The sequence below is a fragment of the Anticarsia gemmatalis genome, chromosome 4 (genome assembly GCF_050436995.1).
Source record: "Anticarsia gemmatalis isolate Benzon Research Colony breed Stoneville strain chromosome 4, ilAntGemm2 primary, whole genome shotgun sequence".
Lineage (NCBI taxonomy): Eukaryota > Metazoa > Arthropoda > Insecta > Lepidoptera > Erebidae > Anticarsia > Anticarsia gemmatalis.
The window spans coordinates 1,128,873-1,151,902 of NC_134748.1; the positions used below are offsets into that span (position 1 = coordinate 1,128,873).

At 33.6% G+C, this 23,030-nt stretch overlaps 1 protein-coding gene across 11 annotated transcripts in view; it reads left to right on the top strand.

Moving 5' to 3' along the window:
- mmd (disintegrin and metalloproteinase domain-containing protein mind-meld) overlaps positions 1-23,030 on the top strand; it is a 476,847-nt gene that overhangs the window by 257,421 nt on the left and 196,396 nt on the right. For all 11 annotated transcript variants that reach the window (XM_076112972.1, XM_076136870.1, XM_076112975.1 and 8 more), the window contains one exon: positions 21,402-21,550. In XM_076112972.1, the coding sequence (XP_075969087.1) occupies positions 21,402-21,550 (149 nt within the window). The remainder of the gene's footprint in view (positions 1-21,401; positions 21,551-23,030) is intronic.

Below are 23,030 nucleotides of genomic sequence, written 5' to 3' on the forward strand. Positions count from 1 at the left end.
ATTTTTATTTACTCATCTTATACTCTACGTAAAACTTAGCAGTAGCATTACTTATAGTAAGTTACAACGATTATTAACAAAGAATTTTACACAAAGCTGTCATAAAAACAATCCTATCCTTCCAATCAGTCACACCAAAACAGAAAACCAAAAAAAAATACATCAATTTGGTTTCTGCAAACGAGTTTTTCTCCTGTACCAATAAACCACGGCGTTTCGAAAGAGACATAAAAATGTCCGTCAACCGGACATCCGGTTCATACGTCACAAATGCTGTAACCGTTACGGTTATCCGGTTTTTATGACGGTATGTATTTACGATTTTTACACGTTTTACGGTTTGTTAATTTGAATATTGATTTGATTATAACTGTTTTGTAGTTGTGTGAGGCTGTGACAGTCGATATAGAAATTTAATTATTTTTAACACTGATTGATTTGTTCAGTTTTATTACTATGAAGCTTGTTATATAAAACAAGTAAAAATATGTGTCAAGTATCATAAAACTTAGTTTTGATATCATTGCGAATGACTTTCGAGATCTTACAGTTTAAAAAAGAGCAGCAATAACCTAATACGGTTATTGCTTTTGATTATATTAAAATTTAGGGTACAACAACACACTTTCAGAAAAATATCATACTCAAAAACGCAAAAACATCAGAAAACACATTACCTTTGCCTGTTACTCTGCACCTCAATTAACCAAATCAAAAATTATGACTACACTCCATCCAAATTAAAAAACCATACCATTGTTATCCATCTTCATTTAACCCTAAAAGAAAAACAAAACAGCCTGAAATAATATATTATGCGTGACATTTCAAAGGGTGTAAACCTTTTGACATTTGAGTTTGAAGCGGCGGTGAAACGAATCTCTGTTTAGTGAATTTGGTTGCGCGAACTCCCTGCGAGGGAGTAGCCGAGAGACGCAAATACAATCCAAGGCTTATTTACAAACTGGCCTTGTTTGATAACTCTCTATTATTCACCGTTCAAACGTAACGAACAAAGGAATAGTCGACATAGTTTGCTAAATAACTCATTCATTTCGAACTAAAATTTCTGTCGCCACATCAAACGGTAAATTTTGATTTGGGGAAACTAGTTTGAATCGGTTCGAGGCGGTTTCGCAACCGGTTATAAACGTGTGGTTTTGATTTTATTTTGTTTTGAAATTGTTTCCTTTGAGTTTGGTGTGTTATGTAAAAACTTGGTGAATATTGATATGTGTATTTCGTATGTATGCTGAAGGTTTCAGCGGGAAGCCGCAAAGGCATCAATTGCTAATAGAATTTGTATATTGTTGAATTATTGATAGGTTCAAGTTTGGTATTGAATAGGGAATGCCTAAAAGTGTTTGGTTTAGTTCGAATATGGCAGGTATATTTTGATCCAAAGGTAGGTATTTTGTACATCAGTACAAGGCCTTCTAAATGAAAAGTAAAGTAAAGATTTACTTACAACCTGATGGTAAACAGATGATTACACAATTTTTGCGTAAGTTCAATCTTTTTGACAATGTTCATAATGAAAGATTGTTCAGACTATAAGGTAATAAATATCTGGCAAATATAGTGTGTAGTAGAAAAAAAGATGAAAAAAAAACCTTCAAATGATTCAATTCTATTTTCAAAGTCCCATTTCCGTTACTGCATAGGCCAAACGCCCATATTCACTCTTATTAAAAATCCATACACACAATAATAGTTTCTAAAAACATTCTTTTACTATATATTAAAGATCAGAATTCCGTGCACAAGTGACTAGTGTATAAGGTGTAGTCCGTAGGTGAATCGAGTCGTTTGCATGCGCGAGACAGTTTCTCGATGGAACATTCCAATACACGGCGACCAGGAATACGATGTGTGTGGGGCAAGTTATAAGCGATAGAGGAATGATGTTTCGTGTAGATTTAGATTAAAAATAAAAAGCTAACGAGTGTACGCAAGCAACCACAGTTCCTTTAATTAAACAAGACACGTCACTTGCTGTCAAACTTAAGAACCGGTGTGTATAAAAGGTTAAAAATAGGTAATCATGATTTTCAAAATTTTGATTTTGTTAAATAATATTTTTTCTTCTGAAATGTTTTTGTTGAAACGCACAGTAAACAATTGTTATTTATATCTAGCATATGGTTTTTACTGAAAAACATGTATGTCTATTACCTTTAAATACTCAATAGTCGCGTACGCGCATTTTATATAACGATCGCAACATCAAGTCAAAATACACTACGTACTTTAAGTGACTTGTACATAAATCTAAATCGCTAACTATCTTAACTTGTCCCACACCCTACTACATAATATGAGAACTGAAAACAGGACAATTTTATCGTACCTATTACGTATCGCATTACGAACAAGATTGTCTTGGAATCGAATCCACTATACATAATCATCGTGTATCGTAGTTATTCACAAGTGGTTTGGGATCAGCGATGTTAAAAACTATAAAAGAATATGGCCAGTGGGGGTTTTGTTTTGGAAAATATTCTGAAACTACCTTTTTTGTTTCTTAAGTTAATACGGGTTAGCTGTGAATGCAGTTTTAATGATGATGTCCGAGGAATGGCAATAAGATTTTAGAACTTTTAAATAGTGATTTTAATAAAGTGTGATGTGTTAAATTGTAAAAATGCGGTTGTAGAATAAATATTAAGGTATGAGATGAAAAAGTTATGTATTTCAATACCACTCATTTATTTCATCACTGATGGCTCTTACAATGACCTGACTTCTCCTGACACAAAAACTCTTGTTACTAACTCAAACATTGCGAAATTAATATAAATATAGAAATATTTGTTAATTTTAATACATACAACTACAATCTATGACTCAATCTATAAGATTTTGTAATACAATATTCAATTTCACACAACCTAGACCTAATCTGCAAGTTTCGCATAATTACAAGAATAAAACCCGTACCATTTCACCCTATATTCTATCGCAACGATTCCGAATCGATTTGTTGACAGCTCACGTCGCGGACGCGTGTCGGCACCGCGAACGTTTGAATTTCCATGCGGAGAGCATTGACATGGAAATTCTCTAAGATGGCCGACTACTCGATACTATGTAGGTACGATGTTTTTATTTTCGAGATGCACTTTTAGTAGCACCGTAGATGGAAGATACTGTATAAAATATAGTATACAGTCGTTATTATTAAGTATCTGAAGGTTGACGTTTAAAATTTACTGCAAAATCAGTTCCTACGGCGCCCGCTAGAGGCGCTGATCAGTTTTTCATACAAAATTTATCAATAGGTAACTGATTGTCAATAGTTGTTAGTAGTACGAAATGAAACTTTAAGTCTAGGTACAGTAATAAAAAAATGTGGCAGAATCCTTGCATGGTTTAGTTTCGTAATAGTAAGCATATTTATGACTCGATATTTTTGGGAGCCAATGCTTATATTAAAACAAATCAAATTGATGGTACTTAACTTAGACTCAAACTCAAATTTATACACTCAAGAATGCTAAAACTTACATTTTTCTAAAATAAAAACCCAAAAGTCCTGTCCAAACGTTCTAAAAATGTATTTTCCTAACACAAACCGCGTTATTCTCGTATCTATCATATTATCAAGATATAAGCGAAAATATAACCTTCCCACCTGCCAAAGAAATCCTTTCCCTTAAATTCAACTCATCATTTTTGACCCGGACACAGGCGTCGCACGCGGGCAAGTAGCAGAAAATCTCGTAAAGTGAGGTGTTCGCTTCGCTGAGTTTCACGCGTTTCGGCACAGTCTTCACGCCTGTTTTACTTACTACATACATAGATGTCAGAGATAAACGGTTTCTGAGATATCTTTTTGTATGTATATTTTTAGAGGCTTATGTATTGTGAGCATATAAAGTATACGCTGCGTTTCACGAAAAATTATGTTGTATTTCATTTCATAAATATGTATACTTATATTTAAATAGTGTTACTTTTTTTTAGTAATTAATATCTAATTTATTGAAAAAAACAAGCTTTGGGGCATTTGAAGGGAATAAAAGTCAATGGGACCGTTTAAATAAAAGTAAAAAAAACATTTTTTTTCTAGTTAACAAATCAAAACAAAACGATTTGGTTACAATCCTTTGCATACATAAACGGTTGTAAATATACGGCTTACCGTAAAAATACTGCGATATCCTATACATCACAGGAATCCAAGCAAATGCATTGAAACTTCACAATAATTTACCCGCAATCTTGCCAATTGACCATCACTGAATTTGAATTCCGACTTTACACTCCAAGCTGAAATGAACCCTACCTCTGTATGGTAAGGTATAAATTGCTTTACAGAGAATTTCCCTGGCTAAAATTTATGTAGTAAGATATGACCACAAACACATAATCCATTACAGGCCACAGCGTGCTACGCTTTCTGGCTATCTATTTCCGTAGAGGCTCGTAGAGGGGCTACGCCGTAGCAGGTAAAGTGTTGACTTGATGATGGCGATAAGAGGTACTACGCATGTAGCAAATGGTAAAAAAAGCAAAGCAAATACAGGAATATTTGAGCTGCTTTGAAGTAGTTTTTGATTGTATTGTAATTTGTTCAATCAATTAGGAAAATAATTTATTCTAAATCTCTTTTTAATAAGGTATAACGATTGATATATTTTCAGAAAAACATACATTTTATTTAAAACCATTTTACATTTCCTCCGATGTGGTTTAAATAACAATTTAACTTATTAATCCCAAACTTTTAGGGCTGTCAAAATTTCGTCATAACTCTCGAAAATATTTTTCATCTAACGCGACCTCGCTGATTAGCCTCCGCCCTTACCCGTCCAAATCACGCAATGTTAGAATTTATTGATTCCACCATGTACTACCATGTAACGTACATGCCATTAACAACCTTAACTTCATTACTGTAGAGTTCAAATTGATTTATCCTGAACGCTGAAAGCTCGCTGAAATTTGCGACGCGTTTGTTGAAACATGACAGCGTGTTTGAAATGTAATCGTCATTTCGGAAGTGGTTGGATTGAAAATGGAGAAGTTCTTCGATGTTTTAGATGTATATTATGATAAGTGGGGAATCAAAATCTATTTATATCCACTTTATGATAGATTTATTTATTAGAGCTCTTGTGTTTTAGTAGTGAAGATGAAATCAGAATCAAATCATTTATTAATTTCGGTAAAGTATACTACTTATAATTGTCAATATACTATAAGCGAATTTACCACTGCTTCAGAAGGTGATGACTACACAAGATGTTTTTGATTTCTGATAGTTATTATACCTCCATAGGCTGTCTGTATTCACACACAAAAATAAATGTCATTTTCAGATTTTTTGGTCCAGTTGAAACTTTATACTTGTGACTCATTTGAAATACTTTGATAAAACAGAAATTATTTTCATTCCCTTAAGCCCGGTTTTTGAGGCAATTTTTCAAATTATTTATTTTTATATGAGTTTGGACGCTATTGAATAGATAAAATACAAAATGTACCTCAGAAACCGGGGGTTAATAATTAATTTCGAACTAGACTACATGACTTTTCCCTAGAAAACACAAACATAACATGTAACCAAGTCTTATTGACATTCTACCAATGACGTCACGTCCCCAACAATAAATACAGTAACACCATACACAGCCAAAAACACCATTCTCCATTCACTCACCACAAAAGTGAGTCGTTAAAAATTATTCACAACATAACCGATTCAGACATCGTAACTCGACTCAAAGCCTGTTCCCTGCATATAAATCGCCGCTTAACGCAAACGCGCGCGTTAGGGTTTGTTTTCGCTAGACGAACTATACGTTTGATAAATGCGATTACAAGTTTGATAGTAGGCTTTACATGAGTGATATTTTATTAGGATGTTGGTAAAAATGTATTTTTTAGTTTTTGTAAATCACTGCTGTTACGCTATTGTCGACTGATAAGTGCTCTAAAATATGATAAACGAAAAACATCTTATTGATATTGTGACTACGATTATGTAGTCTACTACACATATCTAGTTAGAAACTGCCATTTTGAAGACAAATGGTAACTACAGTAACGGTAGAACTGGCAAACATACCACTTTTTAATTGGGCTGTACAAGATTAATCACAAACAACAACAGCCAAAAATAAACAATTTGCGGCAAAAACTACGCTGCATACTGTCCGCCAGGTGTGGCACATTCCATTATCAACACAACGTAGTGCGTTACGTAAACGTTTTCTTTGTTAAACCCTAATTGGTTTATTTCCATTGTTTTCGTATGTACGCGCCGGGGGATTTATTTTTGCGGACATATTTATTTGGCGTATTTCCTTTTTATTATTACGTGAATTGTATTTTATTATGCGGATGTATGTCGGCTGTATATTTAAATATATTAACTGCAGTGTTGTGGCCAAGATCTTGAAGAAAGAGTTTACAAAATATATCTATAAGGTACTTCTTAAAATGGCTTTTTACTATGTTGTTTATTTTTTTACTTATGCTCTCGATTTTTAATTGATAAACTACATATCCTAAGACTTCAACCTAATTAACAAGTGTATAAAATTAAAAACTATCAAATCAACTTTCTAAAATAAGTTTAAAGCTATCTTCGATCATCCGAAATATAATAACAAAACCTACTCAGCAACACCTCTACTCAAATTCAGACACACAGTACCTAGAACACATATTTTGAACAAAATTTAAACAATTCGGAGTTCACAGCTGCGGCGTGCGGTGTCAAGAAAATTTCGCAAAATGTCTGTGAAAAATATTCAAAATAAACATTCCTTGACATCAGAGTGAGGTGTGATACTGTTGTATGAAACAACAAGCTTTGATGACAATGACTTGTATGGAATAAGACTATGAAATAATTGCTAAAAAAATGTTTAGTTGATCTGGTTAACTTTTGAGTTCAACCCTTGCACCGTTATGGATTGTTACAATAACTCATCTACCCATAATGTCATATTTTTATGCATTAATAGATGCGACAAAAATACATCTATTATATAAGTGTGGATGTGAATGACGCAAGGGAAATATGTAAAGATCGTAGCAAATAGTATTCTGTGATCTCTGCCTACCTCCATGGGAAAATGGACGATTTTATGTACGTATGTATGTATTTCTGTCAATATTAAAGGTTGCTATTATTAAAACTCAGCTTCTATTTCCGTTGAAATAAGTATATTTTCCTCCACAATATAAGTAAGTACCTATATTTCAAAAAAACAAGTAGTCAAACACGGATTAAGCAAAACGAGAGGTCAGTCGAGTTTGACTTTTGTACCATATCGTTGAAGTTTTAACAACAGTACAGGGATCAAGAGGCATTCGGTAAACAAAAAAGTTCACCCCCTATTTGAATAACTTTTTTCCGTAAGGTTTTATCATCATATATTTCCAGGGGTGTAATATTTCATGAATTTGTACCGGTATATATTTAGCAAATAGAGATTTTGCATAATATGCTTTATCTTGGGCCATAAAACACTTTTTTGGCGCGAGTGTGATAACTTGGCGGTATTTGTTTATTATTTTTCGACTCGGGGTGTAATGTGGGAATTTTGGGTGATATATAAATTTTGTTGATACATGGATGTCATTTTTGTGGAGTACGAAGAAATAATGAGATAAATTAGAATCTTGTCGCAGTATTTAAAGGTTGATACTTATTGATATTATAAGACTATCTTTACTTGTTTAGTCACTGTCCTGAGCAATCTATAGACGTTTCAGAATAATATCTCCAGGAAGTAGATGTATAAGATATAAAAAAATGTATGTATAATGTAAGCGAAAACTTGTAACTGGCCTAAAATGTTACTAACTACCTTTTTTTACTCATTGTAGTGGCTGTAAGTTTTCCTAAAGTAATAAATATAATAAAAAACTTTTTTCTTACATAATAGCCTAGTGGACTAATTAAAATAACGATTTAAAATAAAAAAGGCCTTCCTAGTTTGACATGAAACCGCAGAGTAGCTAGTTGCTTCAGGAGTCACCTGCAGGTATAATAAAGTGAGCGGTCAAGGGCCCGCTCTTTGCTTTCAACCCTTTGTGAGCGCCCCTATACCAACCCCAGCACAAGTTATGTGGCACAATGAAGTGCTTAGTTGTACACTACTGATTACTCGCTACTTTGTCTGTTAAAAAGCAATAGTTCATTTACGAGAGGAGTAAATAGGAGTAAAAAACAGGTGAACAAAATACAGCCTACTAATAAAATGGAATTGAATTGGTTTATTCAACTCTGACAGAATAATGAAATTTATGGCCATCATAATTTATGTCATTATAAACAAATTTAATTAATTATAATTTTATCGTCGATTCCAGAAAATAATTTCATCGGTGCAGATTAATATAAAATTCAGTTTTACTCTCCGTATAACACTATTATTAAACCCTTAATAATGACGATAGTATAGATAATATTATATACTACACTTATAATACACTTTTATTCATATCCAAAATCAATACATAGATACATAATAAATAAATATCGTGTATGTTACTCCCGAAGATGTAGACAAAAGTGTACAAAATTCTCTAAATCTAATCCATTCAAAAGTCCACATATCAAGTTACTAACCACTCATAATAATGATATGCATCCAAAATTCTGCAATGCAATTATGGTAACCAAAATTACCCGCCACTTCATAATACACCCACAGTTCTAAACCTCATCTCACGACGTCAAACGCACGGTACAATCTTCAAGTTTAAATAGAGAGCCAAGTTCTCATAGTTCCTTACTAACTTGGCTCGCCTTTTTAATCTCAACGTTACGAACAGACGCTTAGAATGTTTTATAAGTTAGTGCAAATTACTTAGAGTCGGTCTTTTGTCGTTTTGCTTTGTGGTGAAAGTTAATTGTTTATTTGAAGGCTAATTTGCGTCTAGGGTTTAGTTGCGGATTATTAATTTAGTTTTACTTAGTACATGTTTGTTAAGGTGTTTAAAATGTCAAATAGTCAAGTGTTTTGAATTCATAGTTTTTTGTAATATAGTGTGTGAGAAACTGATTTGATAGATGAGAACAATTTTGAATTATGTGGAAGAAAGTTTTTGTGTGAATCGTGTTTGTAGTCAAACGGTTGAAATTGGTAGATATAAATAGTGTTTAAAGCGTCTGAAGTACTAACTTTTATTAATAGCCATTTAACACACTACACTAACTATACCCTCAAACTAACTAACTTCGTTAATTAACATAATTACATTCCACCCACCTAATTTGACTACACATCCATTTAAAACACTTAACAAAAACTACCAATCTACTTAACACGGTAACAGTTCATTTTGAAACAAAAACGCACCGTAATTCATAAATTAAACTCTCTCGAGCAAAATTCCAGCGCCTTACAATGGTGTTTCGAACGCAAAGCACGTTGAATAACAATATACACATACATATGTAGCGACCACGGGCCCTATCGCTAAATGCAGCTCCATGCATAATGCACACGTCATCTGCGCGATGCTTCGGGCGTTAGGAAGGCGGAGTTATAGTTGCAGCGGGGAGGGGTTGTAACTAGGGATTTTTGGGTGGAAACGGGTTAAAATAGAAAACGTGTACAAATTGTGACTTTAATACTATTAGCGGTATATTTTTTAAGATTAGTATTATTATAGAGATTAGCGCGTTCAAACAAACAAACTCTTCAGCTTAATATTAGTATAGATACTTATTTAGATGTCTAATAACTGTAGCTTCCACTACACAAGGAATTATTTTGTTCTATTTTAAGTTAATAATCAGTAAATCTATGTATCTTGTCGCTAAAGTACGGAACATTTTTTAAAATAAATGTATTATAATTTTCATGTCATATAACACCGGAATAAAAGACAAAAGTTGGCACTAGGTATGTACTATTTTATTCCAAGCAACATATATAACTGCAATTTTATTCTGCCAGCACTATTTTAAAGTGCAATTGCAACTATAAAATAAAAATACGTGACATCATCCATGTAGATTACTATCTGACTTTCTGATAAACGTTGTATAGCTCTAATTAGTCATACAGTGTTTTGTCACTTTCAATCATTTCTTAACCGTATGTGAGTAATAGAGAAAAAAAAAACACTGACTCCTGTTCCTACTTTCGTGTAAACGCCTCACCATGATGTTACCTATACAATTATTACCTAGAACTTGCAACGTCAACTGCAATATCTATCGCTATGTTAAGATCCTCAGGTGAGGTATATAAAAATCAAAGCAAAACACTGACTAATTAAACCCTAGGTACACGACTGTTTTCGTGTTTAACTTCGTGGCTCCTGGCTTTATGCCTAATTCCGTCAATAACACAGAATTAAAAAGAATATCAAAAACTATTTAAAGCCGTACGTTTCGACAGCTAAGCAACTATGTTGAAACAAAAGCCCACGTAACATTTATTAGTAAGACAGTCTAAAATAATCTATCAAATACGCTGTAACTGTAACCGTGCCTTACGGATTCATACGCTCAGCTTTTGTGCAGCGAACGTTTGGTCCAATCTAGCGGTTTTACTGCAGACTTATCGGTCTAATGTCCCTCTAGATGCCCTTTACTCGCCTGTTATATGGACATATTAGCTCAATATCTTACCAACGACCTATATTGAGACTTGATTGAAGTTTTTTGTCGATGTTTTAAGTATAAAGATTTGTGATTAGGTTTGATTGTGATGATAAAGTTTGTAAGAGCCTTTTCAAGAAAAGACTGGATATCAAATTTGATTGAATTTTACACACAAATAAATAAGAACCTTGATCAACTCATAGGAAAGTATTTATCTGGAGACGAATGTTTATACAGATATATGGCTGACAACACGATACTTCATTACGAACAATCTAATACATATTTTTCAACTAAACTGAAGAATTGATTTAAGTAGGAGTACTTAAATCAATTTGGGAAACTAACCATAGCCTCTAGTTTTACTAAAAATAAGCGTAGAGCACACATGCAATATAAACACAAACCACGTCCCCACGTAATTATCCAGAACAAATAACCTAATTCTAAAATACAAAATAATATAAAATCATCACTCTCATTTGGGATTCATCGCGGCTCTCAACGCGAGCGCTATTGTCATGAATAGCATGGCATGCATGCATGACAATGCGTGCACGGAGCATGACAATGCATGCCTGTTGGTAGTATGCTAATGCTTTGAGTTTCACGCTGTCACTAATACCGCAAGTTTATACCACTCTTTGAATATATTTTGAGGGTATTATGTGTTAAGAGGTTTTAAAATGTACGCTGTATTTTCAGTATTTGATATTTTGCCTAAATAAAGCTTTATTTAGGACTTAAAACTATTTTAATGTCAAACAATTAACGACTTTAACATGGGGCGTGGTACTAAACGGAGAATTTTAGATAACTCTCCTGAAGAAAGTATAACATTGCTGATACCAAATCCAAAAGAATATGATGCCACATACTAATTACTGCACCAATATTAAACGACACACAGAAATTGTAGGGCAAAGTTATTGGCATAATCATTATGCAACGCGACAATAGAAAGTACTGCACAATGACGTCACGATACTTTAAAAGCGACGACACAGTGACGTCACAAAATTCTCAACATATTCTATAATTAATTACGATACAAACTTTTTAAATTATTCGTCCCAAAACGCTTGATCACGGATGTAATGGGTTTTATGAAAATATTTCATTTCGTCGCGGCTATTGTTCAAACATGCAAGGCTTTTTAGGAGTGAAATTATGTAATATGTCGCTCACCGATGTGATAAATTATTATGTAAATTAACATGACTTGTGGTATGGTAAGAATTAATTATGAAGTCGGTAACTGCTTTACACTTGAGCGAAAAATATTTGGGGTTGTATTCAGGGTGGAATTGTTAGTGCGTTGTTTTTTTGCTTTTACCATAAAAAAATTCTTAGATCTACGTCTATATCACACTTTCAACAAGACTTTAGTATCAGTGGATACTAAAGTCTTGTTGACAGATTTTATTTTATTAGAATATTTTCATGGGCCGCTCTCATAGTAAGGATTATTTTTGTGTCACAGTGACTTTTACAAACATACAAATAACAAACATAAAGTACAAAGAACTAGATGTATGAGTTAATTACTTTTGGACATTACTAATGCAACTTTGAACATACACTCACGTTTAAGAGATGTCCGCAATAAATATAAATCAGTGTTACCCAACTAAGTCGTAAATTACAATTTCTTCCGGAAAATGTTGCCATAAATGCTTAAAATGAATGTCCAGAAACTAACACGTGTACAGCAAAAACCCCTTACGTTTTAATTAACTTTAAACAGATGGAACTAAAACACGTACGGCTACAACTATAATTTGTTGTGAAAAGATTAGAAGGTGATTATGTTGTTTGTTGACTTTATACAGACAAGATACGTTATTATCAAAAAAATATATGCATAGTTTTTTATAGCCCTCAAAAAATCTCTAACTAGAAACGAACGGAATAGATTTTAAGCAGCAAGTGATCAAACGCTCTTCAAATACTGAAATTTTAATGTGTTGGGTGACTTTTGCTGGTATCTGTACAACCACCCTTAATCTTTACGTTGCGTCACCAAAACGACAAGACCCCTCAAAACCTATAACTCCCTTACAAATTGCTCAACGCAGCTTTCGTAAGGGAGATCTTATTACACCGGTTCATTTGTTCGAAAACCACGAAATATGGTGTGACTGGGCTATGATGTATGGCTTAATTAAAGATAAGCGGTGGAATAAATGATATTATGGTGTTTTCCTTCTCGGATTTGTCTTTTAATAGCCGTTAAGGAATGTGGGTTAATCCGGGGGTCTGTACTATATCATGTTGAATTAACACCTTGTTACCTGAAATATTTGTAGGGCGTCATAAATAGGGATTATAGGGTTAGGAAGGGCGTGAGTCCTGATCTCTATGGGTAATGGAACTGGGGCTTTTGGGTGGAAAATGGGAATATCGTCAATTATTCTAAAAGGATTCAAGATTGTAGCGAATTTAATACAATTAGTTTACTAACATTTACCTTCTCAAGCGGTCTTGATATATTGAATTCATGAAAAACATGCAAATTAATAGAGATAGATTGATAACAAAGATCTTCTATCCAAACCAATCTGTTAGCCAAATAAGAATCAACTAATAGACCACACAATGGACAAGTATTTTTTTTATTAAGAGAGTGGAATCCATACCCTTTTGGCACAGTTTTAGCGATGTGCGAATATCACAGTCACCAGTTTTCCGGCTAAACAGAAAACGCGAAAGTTTTTTTTCTAAAAACATCTAAGAAAAATGCCATCACACTATCAACATAACGCGGGCTTTACTAAATCGACAACACGTGTATACACTTTAACTCAGAACTTAGCGAAGCTTAGTCTCACATTTAAACTTTAATTGAATTATTCAACGTAATTGAAGTTAGGGGTGAATCCCCGGGGACTATTTACGGATACCAGGCTTTACGTTTTATTTGCCGTGTACATTCTAATTAGATATATATTTTTAGATTGCCTGATTGAATTAGAATGCGTGGGTTGAAGAAAACAATATTAATGTTGAAAGTTGGAGTAATGAATATTTGAAAGGATGGAAAATGCGAATTTGATATTTTGTTACGTACAATGTATCGAATTCAACTTTACAATAATGCTGCTATTACATGGTATCGTGTTTTTATCTGGTGCACTTAATCTTTTGTTTTGTAATACATAAATAAAAAATGATAAGAAGAAAATCCGAGCAATAATAAGAGCATGAGCATACGAGCGTTGACTGTAAGGTGCAGCGCAGACGGCACACTTTTTGTGCGATCGAGTCTGTGTACTAAAGTCTATTAAAAACTTAAACTTGCCGTATTTTGTTTTTTCTTTAGACTCATACATGTCCAAACAGGAGCGGAATAAACAATACAGCACACTTCATCCCACATTTTTCTTTTTAAATGTCTATCATGATATTCTGCAGACTCGATCGCACACAAAAAGTGTGCCGTCTGCGCTGCACCTTAAAGTCACAAGTGTACTGAATATGTTCACTTTCCCAAAATACCTTTTAATAATTGATAAAATACTCTTTCATTGTATATTAGAATTTGAAATTGTAGTATGAAGGTGTGTACTACAAAATATATTAATATTCTAACACAAAATCACGCATATAGTTCCACATTCCCCAAAATCACTTCAAACCAATTAAAAATAAAACTTATTCAATTACTCGTTAACAAGCGGGCTTTGTACACAAACATGACGTCACAACCCCCTTTCGTGACAACCGCAGACGCGAAATGAAGTTACGGATTACCCGACTTCACTATTAGTTTGGCCCTTAATGTAAAAGGACGCTGTTTACAAATTTTGTTTGTTTTACACCCCTTTAATCCAGGGCTAACTGATTTTGGAAACGTGTGTGACTTTATTTGTGAGGGTTGAATTTATTTGCGATTTTTAACACGTGGTTACTCTTAAACTAGATGTCTGAACAAAATTTTGAAATCTTTTATAATAATTATATAAGGCTTAATTTGTGTTCGAAAGCCGCAATAGCTTAAAAAAATGATATTTTTACAGTGTTTCAACTGCCATGTCGGTTTTAAAAAATGGAAAAACCCGTATGAACTTCTTATTGTATTTATTACATCCAGTAATTGGAAAATGTTAAATAACTTGACACAAAATAAGTTTATTTCATAATATGCCTTAAACGCTGATAAATTTTCTAAATACAACTTCACAGAAAGGTATGATTTTAATAATGTAGTACATTTTTAAAACGTTTCCAAAGAAATTATAATTGTAACTACTATTAATTAAGAATGTCAGAAAAAACTAGAACGCCTACAAAACTTTTCCCAGGAGGCACTCATTACATACTCGTAGAAATAATTCTAAATTAATTATGTATTTCCAAAACTTTAGCTTTCGACTACAATTAAATACAGGTTACAATGTAACTAGTTCTCAAACGAAAACTATGAATAACAGTTTAGTTATTTAATTAATACGGGAATGCTGGAATGTTCTAGAATATTGTTTCGTATAAATAATTGCGGGTAGTAACTGGGTTTGCAAATTGAATTGTAATTTGGGTTTGACGGAAAATAAGTTTGGCTATTGATTTTATATTCGAAAATAATTTGACGCGCAGCTTTATTTGGAGAGTCAGAACTTAGTAGAATGCGTTTCTTTTTTCAAAACTGAACCTCAACCAAGAGGAATATTTCTTTCAAAACCAAATAAATTCTCTCATTTATTTTACTCGAAGACATTTTTTTTACAGTCATTTTTACAATCAAGACTTAATCACGACACTAAACTAAAGCGGGTATTAAAATGATTAATCCTTAAACTGTTTTCCTATTTAAATATTCGAAGTATAATCAGAACATAACCATACACCAAAACGACAATATGAGTATAACAAAACATACGACAGCTATAGAAACGCTCACTATTTTACACAAACAAACTATAAACAATATCATTAACAGAAACAACAAAGACATAATTTCCGTCAGAAAACACGCCACAAATTAATTGTCACAACACAATTACATACACGAAATGCACCACACATCAATTTAATTACACATCAAAACACAAGATGGTACGCCGCGCACCACATTTGCGTATGCCCCAATTCGCTCGTCACAATGTCGGCGTATCGCACTACGCTACGAATAGAAGCGAGGCTCACGCTCTGATTATTGCTCGCGTATCGCGTTTTTTGTTCTCTGATTTGGTATTTTCGTATTTCGTGTGAGCAGGTGATACGGCGTTTCGGTACGTATGTTTAAATTTGTTTTTGGAATAAGGCTTTTATTAAAAAAATGTGCTTTGTTTTTTTTGTTGTAAATATTAGATGAGATAAGTATGTACAATTGAAGTACGAATTTTCCGTGTACTTTCTATATGAAGAACGATATTTTTACTGCGATAATGCAAAATTTTGCTTAGATAGACAATTCAGCAAGTCATTAAAGATAGTAGCAGTCATATCCATATTAATATTATAAATGCGAAGCAACTCTGTCTCTCTGTCTGTTACTCAGTCACGCCTAAACTACAGAACCAATTTGGTATGGAGATATTTTGATGCCCGAGAAAGGACATAAACTACTTTTTACCTGGAAAATGACGCATTCCCATGGGAAAATTCAGGTGGCGGACGAAGTCGCGGGTAAAAGCTAGTATCATATACATTGTACCACAAATACAAACCATGTTAGTTAAAACTATCGTTTCATACTTATTTGTTAAGATTACTCGAAGCAAAGATATCAATTATAAACTTGTCAAAACATTTCTACTGGCTATTTCCTGGGATGAATGAACAGCGGAAAGTCCCTCATCTCCTCATTATATGAGTCCCCTGCAGGGATCTGCACATTATTCAGATACGACGGTTGTAAGTCATAGTCAAAACTCTAATGGTTGAAGTAAGAATGGAATTTCTGTTGTACGTTTGAAGCCAAACATTTGCTCATTAATGGATTACAATAGAATCTAACTTCTACCACTTGATACAAAACACACTCTCCATACATACATACTAATATAACGCCTTTTTCCATTGGGGTAGGAAAAGACTGAAAACGCCACTTAGTACCATCTTTACAGACTTTCTTTGACTTACTCATATACATCGGTTACGAGTACTGCGCTCTTGATATTTTTTCAAAACGCTCTATACCTTCTTAAATAAAAAGAACTGTATGTATGTTACGCTATCACGGCTAAACCGCTGAAGTTATATTGATAAAACTTAACACAAAGATAATATAAGACCGCAGGTCCAATGGCAGGCCATCTAAAAACACAATTTTTAAAACAATTTTGTTACCATACCTAAATTAAACGCAAGCAGTGTCGAGAGTATCAACTTGATATAACAAAAGTCATTTTTTGACATCAGTTACTAACTTATAAATAAAACTAAGTACTAGTGCGAATATAATAAGGAAAATACGTAGAATATAGTATAAAAGTACACATACAAGTATAATAAGTTCCGTATTACATGAGAAGGAAAAAAATAATTAATGTAACGTTGTCAGCGTTTTTTCCTTCGTAACCTTCGCAGCTATCGGGTGGGGCGGAATACGCCTTCCTGGATACGTATCGTGTGGAAAACTCGTTTGATAATATTATATACTTTGGTTGATTATTTAAAAGTAATTTATGTGTGTACTAGAAGCTATATTACGATTTTCAATTTACTTTTTTTTATAATCAACTCTGGCCTAATTTAATGTCTTCCCCATTAGTGAAAGATTGTAGTATGAAGTATTATTCTCAGCATATTTTAACAAGACCGTGACTATCATGTTTATTATCCAGCGTAAAAATTGTGGGCTATTTAAGCGTTGCATGCGATCTATCTTAAAACGAAAAGACTGCTCTCCTATTCCATGTTTAACTATAAATTGGCAAATTAGTATTGATGACGACATAATCTGCTATAATTATCATATTCCAAGGATACATAACCGACTAAAAAAGGAAAAATATCTCCATTCGTTACTATATTTGAAATAATAATACACCAAATCATCCCATATCAATAACAGTTTCATATAATTCGTTATTATGCTATAATCTAAAACAGTATATTTAAAATATCCCATCCAAAAACTAACAAAATTTAAGCTATTTACATCCACATACCAAAACCACATATTTAGCATACCACAAAAACCATTGAAAATCATATCAAGCGATATCTATTGTCCCATATACATAAGACCGGCGCTATATACACCAAGTACTCAATGGCAAGCGAAGGGACACGTCCCAGAAACGTCAATCATTTAATAATAATTAATTATAGTGGTGTCGAGACATGGTATATTAATTAGTATGATGGCTTCTCCTTGCTAGTTCGACGAGTTTTGGTATAAGGCGTGAAACATAAATATAATAATACTATCGATAGATATATGACTTAACGCTTTTAAACTCTCGCGACTAGTACACATAATATTATAATGCAACGGGTCTTATACGCGATTGAAAATTTGAGGCTTCCGGCGACTGGGACCGCAATTAACTCGGACCGCGGTCCCAGTTGACGGATGAATTTAATTTTAATATTTTTCTTCCGGCGACTGGGACCATCCATACATGAATACTAAAATATATCGTTCAAGCCAAAAATAGTACAGTCAGACGAAAAATTGTTTAAAGTAAAATTATAGCAAAACCTACTCAGTTCAAATAGAAACACCTGCAAGCGCATGTAGTAAATTCAACAACTTGAATTATTTCATGCATATGTCATTCGAGCATCAAATTTCGAAACGATTGAGCACTCGAATCGTTGTGAAATGCCACCGATTCCTCATAGTACCGTCGGCCAACCACAGGCGCGTGTAGCTGTCATAAAAGTCACAATAGGAATGATGACTAATTTTGTTTTTTTTAGTCCATCTAACAGACTACATTGATTTTGTTAGACTAGACTAGGCTGATTTTGTTACATTGATAGGCTATTTACTTACTTGCTGTTAAAAGTTTTTAAGTTATCATGATTTATGTGTATTTGTTTCTAATACGTACATTTTAAATAGCAAGATCTGCAATCAAAGGAAATTTTTATGTCAAAGGATATAAATCTATACTAATATTATAAAGCTAAAGAGTTTGTTAGTTTGTTTGAACGCGCTCATCTCAGTAACTACTGGTGCGGATTGAAAAAATATTTTACTGATGGATAGCCTATTTATTGAGGAAGGCTATAGGCTATATAACATCGCGCTACGACCAACAGGAGCAGAGTACCAGTAAACATGTTACAAAAAACGGGGGAAAATATGACCCATTTTCCTATCTTATGTGAAGCAAGCGAAGTTACGCGAGTTAGGTAGTAAATGATATTTTAGAATTATACCGAAATTTACTTCTTACTTCTTTAAACAATTTTTCTTCTGACTGTACTATTTTTGGCTTGAACGATATATTTCAGTATTCATGTATGGATGGTCCCAGTCGCCGGAAGAAAAATATTAAAATTAAATTCTTCCGTCAACTGGGACCGCGGGCCGAGTTAATTGCGGTCCCAGTCGCCGGAAGCCTCGAAAATTTAAAGGTTAGGATACCTTATTTGTAATTTAATGTAATCGCGTATAAGACCCGTTGCATTATAATATTATATATGACTTACTTACGGTATACTGTAGGTCGACTCACTATTACTAACGGCTACTGACAACCGGCTAGCTGTCGAGAAATTTTACACTAAAATCGGTTCAGCGCCTCTAGCGGGCATTGAAAAACTATTTTGGCAGTACATTTTAAATATCAACTTCTGGGTACTCGAAAGTATAGATTGTGCAGAATCGCGCTACTAATTGTCGGAATAAAGAAACGTCAAAATATTTGGTAGAAAGGTATCAGTCTTATACGACATGGTATATTAATTAGTATGATGGCTTCTCCTTGCTAGTTCGAGGAGTTTTGGTTTAAGGCATGATATATAAATACATAATATATTACTAAGTAAGACTTCGATAGTAGTCGGTATAAAAAAACGTCGAAATATTTGGTAGATGGATATCATCAGTCATATAAGAAATTAATTATAAGAGACAATATAGAGATACGTTATAATTTTTAGGTTTAATAGTATTATTCATTTGCTCGAGCTCTTTTATGCATCAGAAATTAAATGAAATATAAGATCTAGACGTCCTAAACCGATTTAATTATTTCTAGTCTGATTTATGTGCATTGTGTGCAAATTATATGGAATGTTGTTTTGTGTATGAGGCGAGGGAAGTTTGTAAAAATCAGACCAAGTGACGTTCTTTGGGCTCTACCCCTTTGGGAAAAAACGTGTTTGTATGTGGTTTATAAAAATCTAATAACTTTATTTCTGTCCTTATTTAGAAACGACAATAATGCAGTACTTTGTTTTGTGTCCTACATTTTCATTTATTTTAAACTAACCCCTATATTTTTAACTCACATGAATAACTCCAAGTTTCATTAATAACCATACATTTATAAACCTCTTCAAACAAGCCAAGTCAACGAGGCATTATCACTTGCATTATTCCCACTCCTCGAACCAAAAACCTTTCACAAAATTGGTCGCGAGACTATTCAGTGGTGATGACAGCCAGTATGAATGATGGATAGCTATACGGAAACGGTAGCGTCCTTGATAACGTTTGCGAACACTATTGAATTTCACAGTTTATTCAGTGATGTATTTCTTATGTAGAATGAGTGGCGAGGAAATTGTAGGATAGGGTGGTAAAGAAGTTTGGGATAGTATAAAGAGTATTAAAGAGTTTGAAAACAGGTGGCCTGGATAATAATTGTGTCCGTAATTTTCCGACACTGACACAAAAGTGAACAAAGCAGACCGATCGAAAAAAAATGAGAATATTTTGTTTAACTGTCCGTTGGTCCAGTTTGTTAATTTTAGCCAACTTCAAAATTATTGAGCTTATTAACCACTTCAAACATTTTTTAATATTATGTAGTTGTAATATTATACAATTATATTATTCAGTTTCTTAAGTTCATGAACTTAATCTTGGACCTACAAAAACGGTTACACACATTCAAAATTCAGTAGCTTTTCTTCAGTTCATTTATCAAGTCCTATTTTAACACGAACTTAGTCACGTCAAATAATCCACATTGCAACTCAAATAAGTCCAGCATTACAAAACAGCCAAAAAACTCACAACAAAACTCATAGTCGAGAACAACACACGATTCACGGGTAAAGCCCAGTGGTATAAAATGTCAAGTTTCAAGTCCAGAGTGGCACTTCTGAGGTAAATGAGTTCCAATCTAGCCGGCCGCTTGGGTTTAAGGCTTCATAAAACGGAGGCTTTGCTTCACGTTTATAACCAACGATCTTAAACTTGGGAATGCACTTGAGAGTTTTTATTTTTGGACCCAAATTGAGTTTGGTTTAAGGGTCAAGAGTCACGTTTGATTGCATTGGTTTGCTTGATTGGAGATTGCTTGAATTTCTGGTTGGATTTGGTTAAATTGATAATTTTGTGTTCGATTTGAATTAATTATTCTGTTTCTTTAAATGTATTTTAACGTTCTAAGCTAATGTTTCTTTTAAAATGTAACTAAGTTCATATAATTTACTACTACATTTAATTAATTCTAGTTTAACAGATGACTGTAATCTAATTTTGTAAATTAGATTTTCACATATACATTTTCATAATTAATCTAGTGATAAATATTTAGATTCACTGAAATGAAATAAAAACCATTCTTTTCAAATTATTTTACTCAAATCTTGCTCACACAAACATTTCATAATCATATACTATCACATCATCCAAATACGACATGCGACAATTGATCATTACTGATCGTGTTTTATTTGTTCCCAGGTGAAGTTGAGCGGCTGCTTCGCGAGTACAGACAGAATCAAGAGTTGGTGCGGAACATCGGCGCGCACTACTATCAGATCATATACCCGGTGCAGCTGCGACACCACGAGAAGATGGGCATATCCACGCGCGAAGTCAATACTCCCAAGGTAAGACTATTATTAGATCAAACAAAAACTAACTTATTATTAACCAAGGTATTGCTAGGGAAAAATTATATGTTGAAATATTTCTAATGTATTATGTTGTTCGAAGTTTGAAAGGATCGTACCAAGTGCCGTTCTTCTATGTCTTTGCCTGCTCCTATGGGAAGAAGGCATGATTTTATGAAGTTGAATATATAATTATGTAATAGGTGCCTTATTCTTAAAATACGTGACCTGTTTCGATGCGGTTTCAGATTGAAATATTTACATTCACAGGTAGGTAGACAAAGACTAAGAAACACGATGTCTAGAATCTTCAAAAATGTTATGTTTCATACGGTTTGTATTTAATTAATTCCAGTCTAAACTAAGCCTTGTCAATAAACATTAAACTACATTCAAATGAATAACAAAATTATACCCACCATTAATTCCGTCTCCGTCATCTTGTTTATCAATTATTTCAGTTAAATCTCCATTAAAATAGACCTTGAGATCTTCAGGGCCGAGGAGTCCAGACTCGGCCCCTGGCTGACTCCAGACTTTTAATCTACTTAACAACTTTAGCCTGCCTGCCCCAAATACTTGTTCAGTTAACTTTGTAGGCGTAAAGTTTGTATTATGTATTTAAAGCGATTCCAGACAAGATGTAATTTGGGAATAGATTTATGTTGGACGTATCTGTTTAAATAAAATGTTGAGTCACGCAATTTTAGAATTATGAGCGAAACTTGCTTACAAGATTTGTATAAAATGGTCCGAGATTTTGTCTAATTGAAACTTAAGTTATTACTCTTCTCATAGAACAGTTTTAGAAGTTAAGCGAAAGAACTAGTGTCGCTCAGACGTGAAAAGCATCTAACCCTTTAATATAAAATGAAGCGATATTGCAAGCAACATCAGCGTTAAGAGCTAGTTCCTTATATTTATGTCTGCTATAAAAATTGATGAAGCCTCGCAGTGTCCATCATTTGACACTTTAAAAGTAAATCCCGTCATATCTCGATACACTTTCAGTTAACAGCTTTCTTCCTGGTGCTGGAGCTTTAAGTCCTGATGGTCCAAAGTATCTTGGGTTCAATTACTCGCCTTTACGAGGGTATAAAGATCATCCGGCGAACATTCCACCCCACACGGTTGAGCACACAAAATATCCGTTCGGGAGCCAATTTAACTTAGCTCGCAACTTGTTTGAAGTTGTGAAAGATTGTTCGATCGGTTCCCCTGCCTTTTAAAGGCTCCAAGTAATTATATAAACATTCTCTTCGGTGTATTGAGAGAACTGCTGGGATTAATAAGGAAATTTTGTTGGATGTAGATGTAATAGAGTTTGTTCAAGACAGCTTTCTGATAGAAATTGTAGAACTCCATGTGTCTAAGGGAAAGTTCGTGACACCAATCTAGTTAGAAATTCTTCAAAAGTTGTTCGACAACATTTTGCTTGTCACAAGCTGTTGTATTAATTTTGAATTTTTCAATTAAC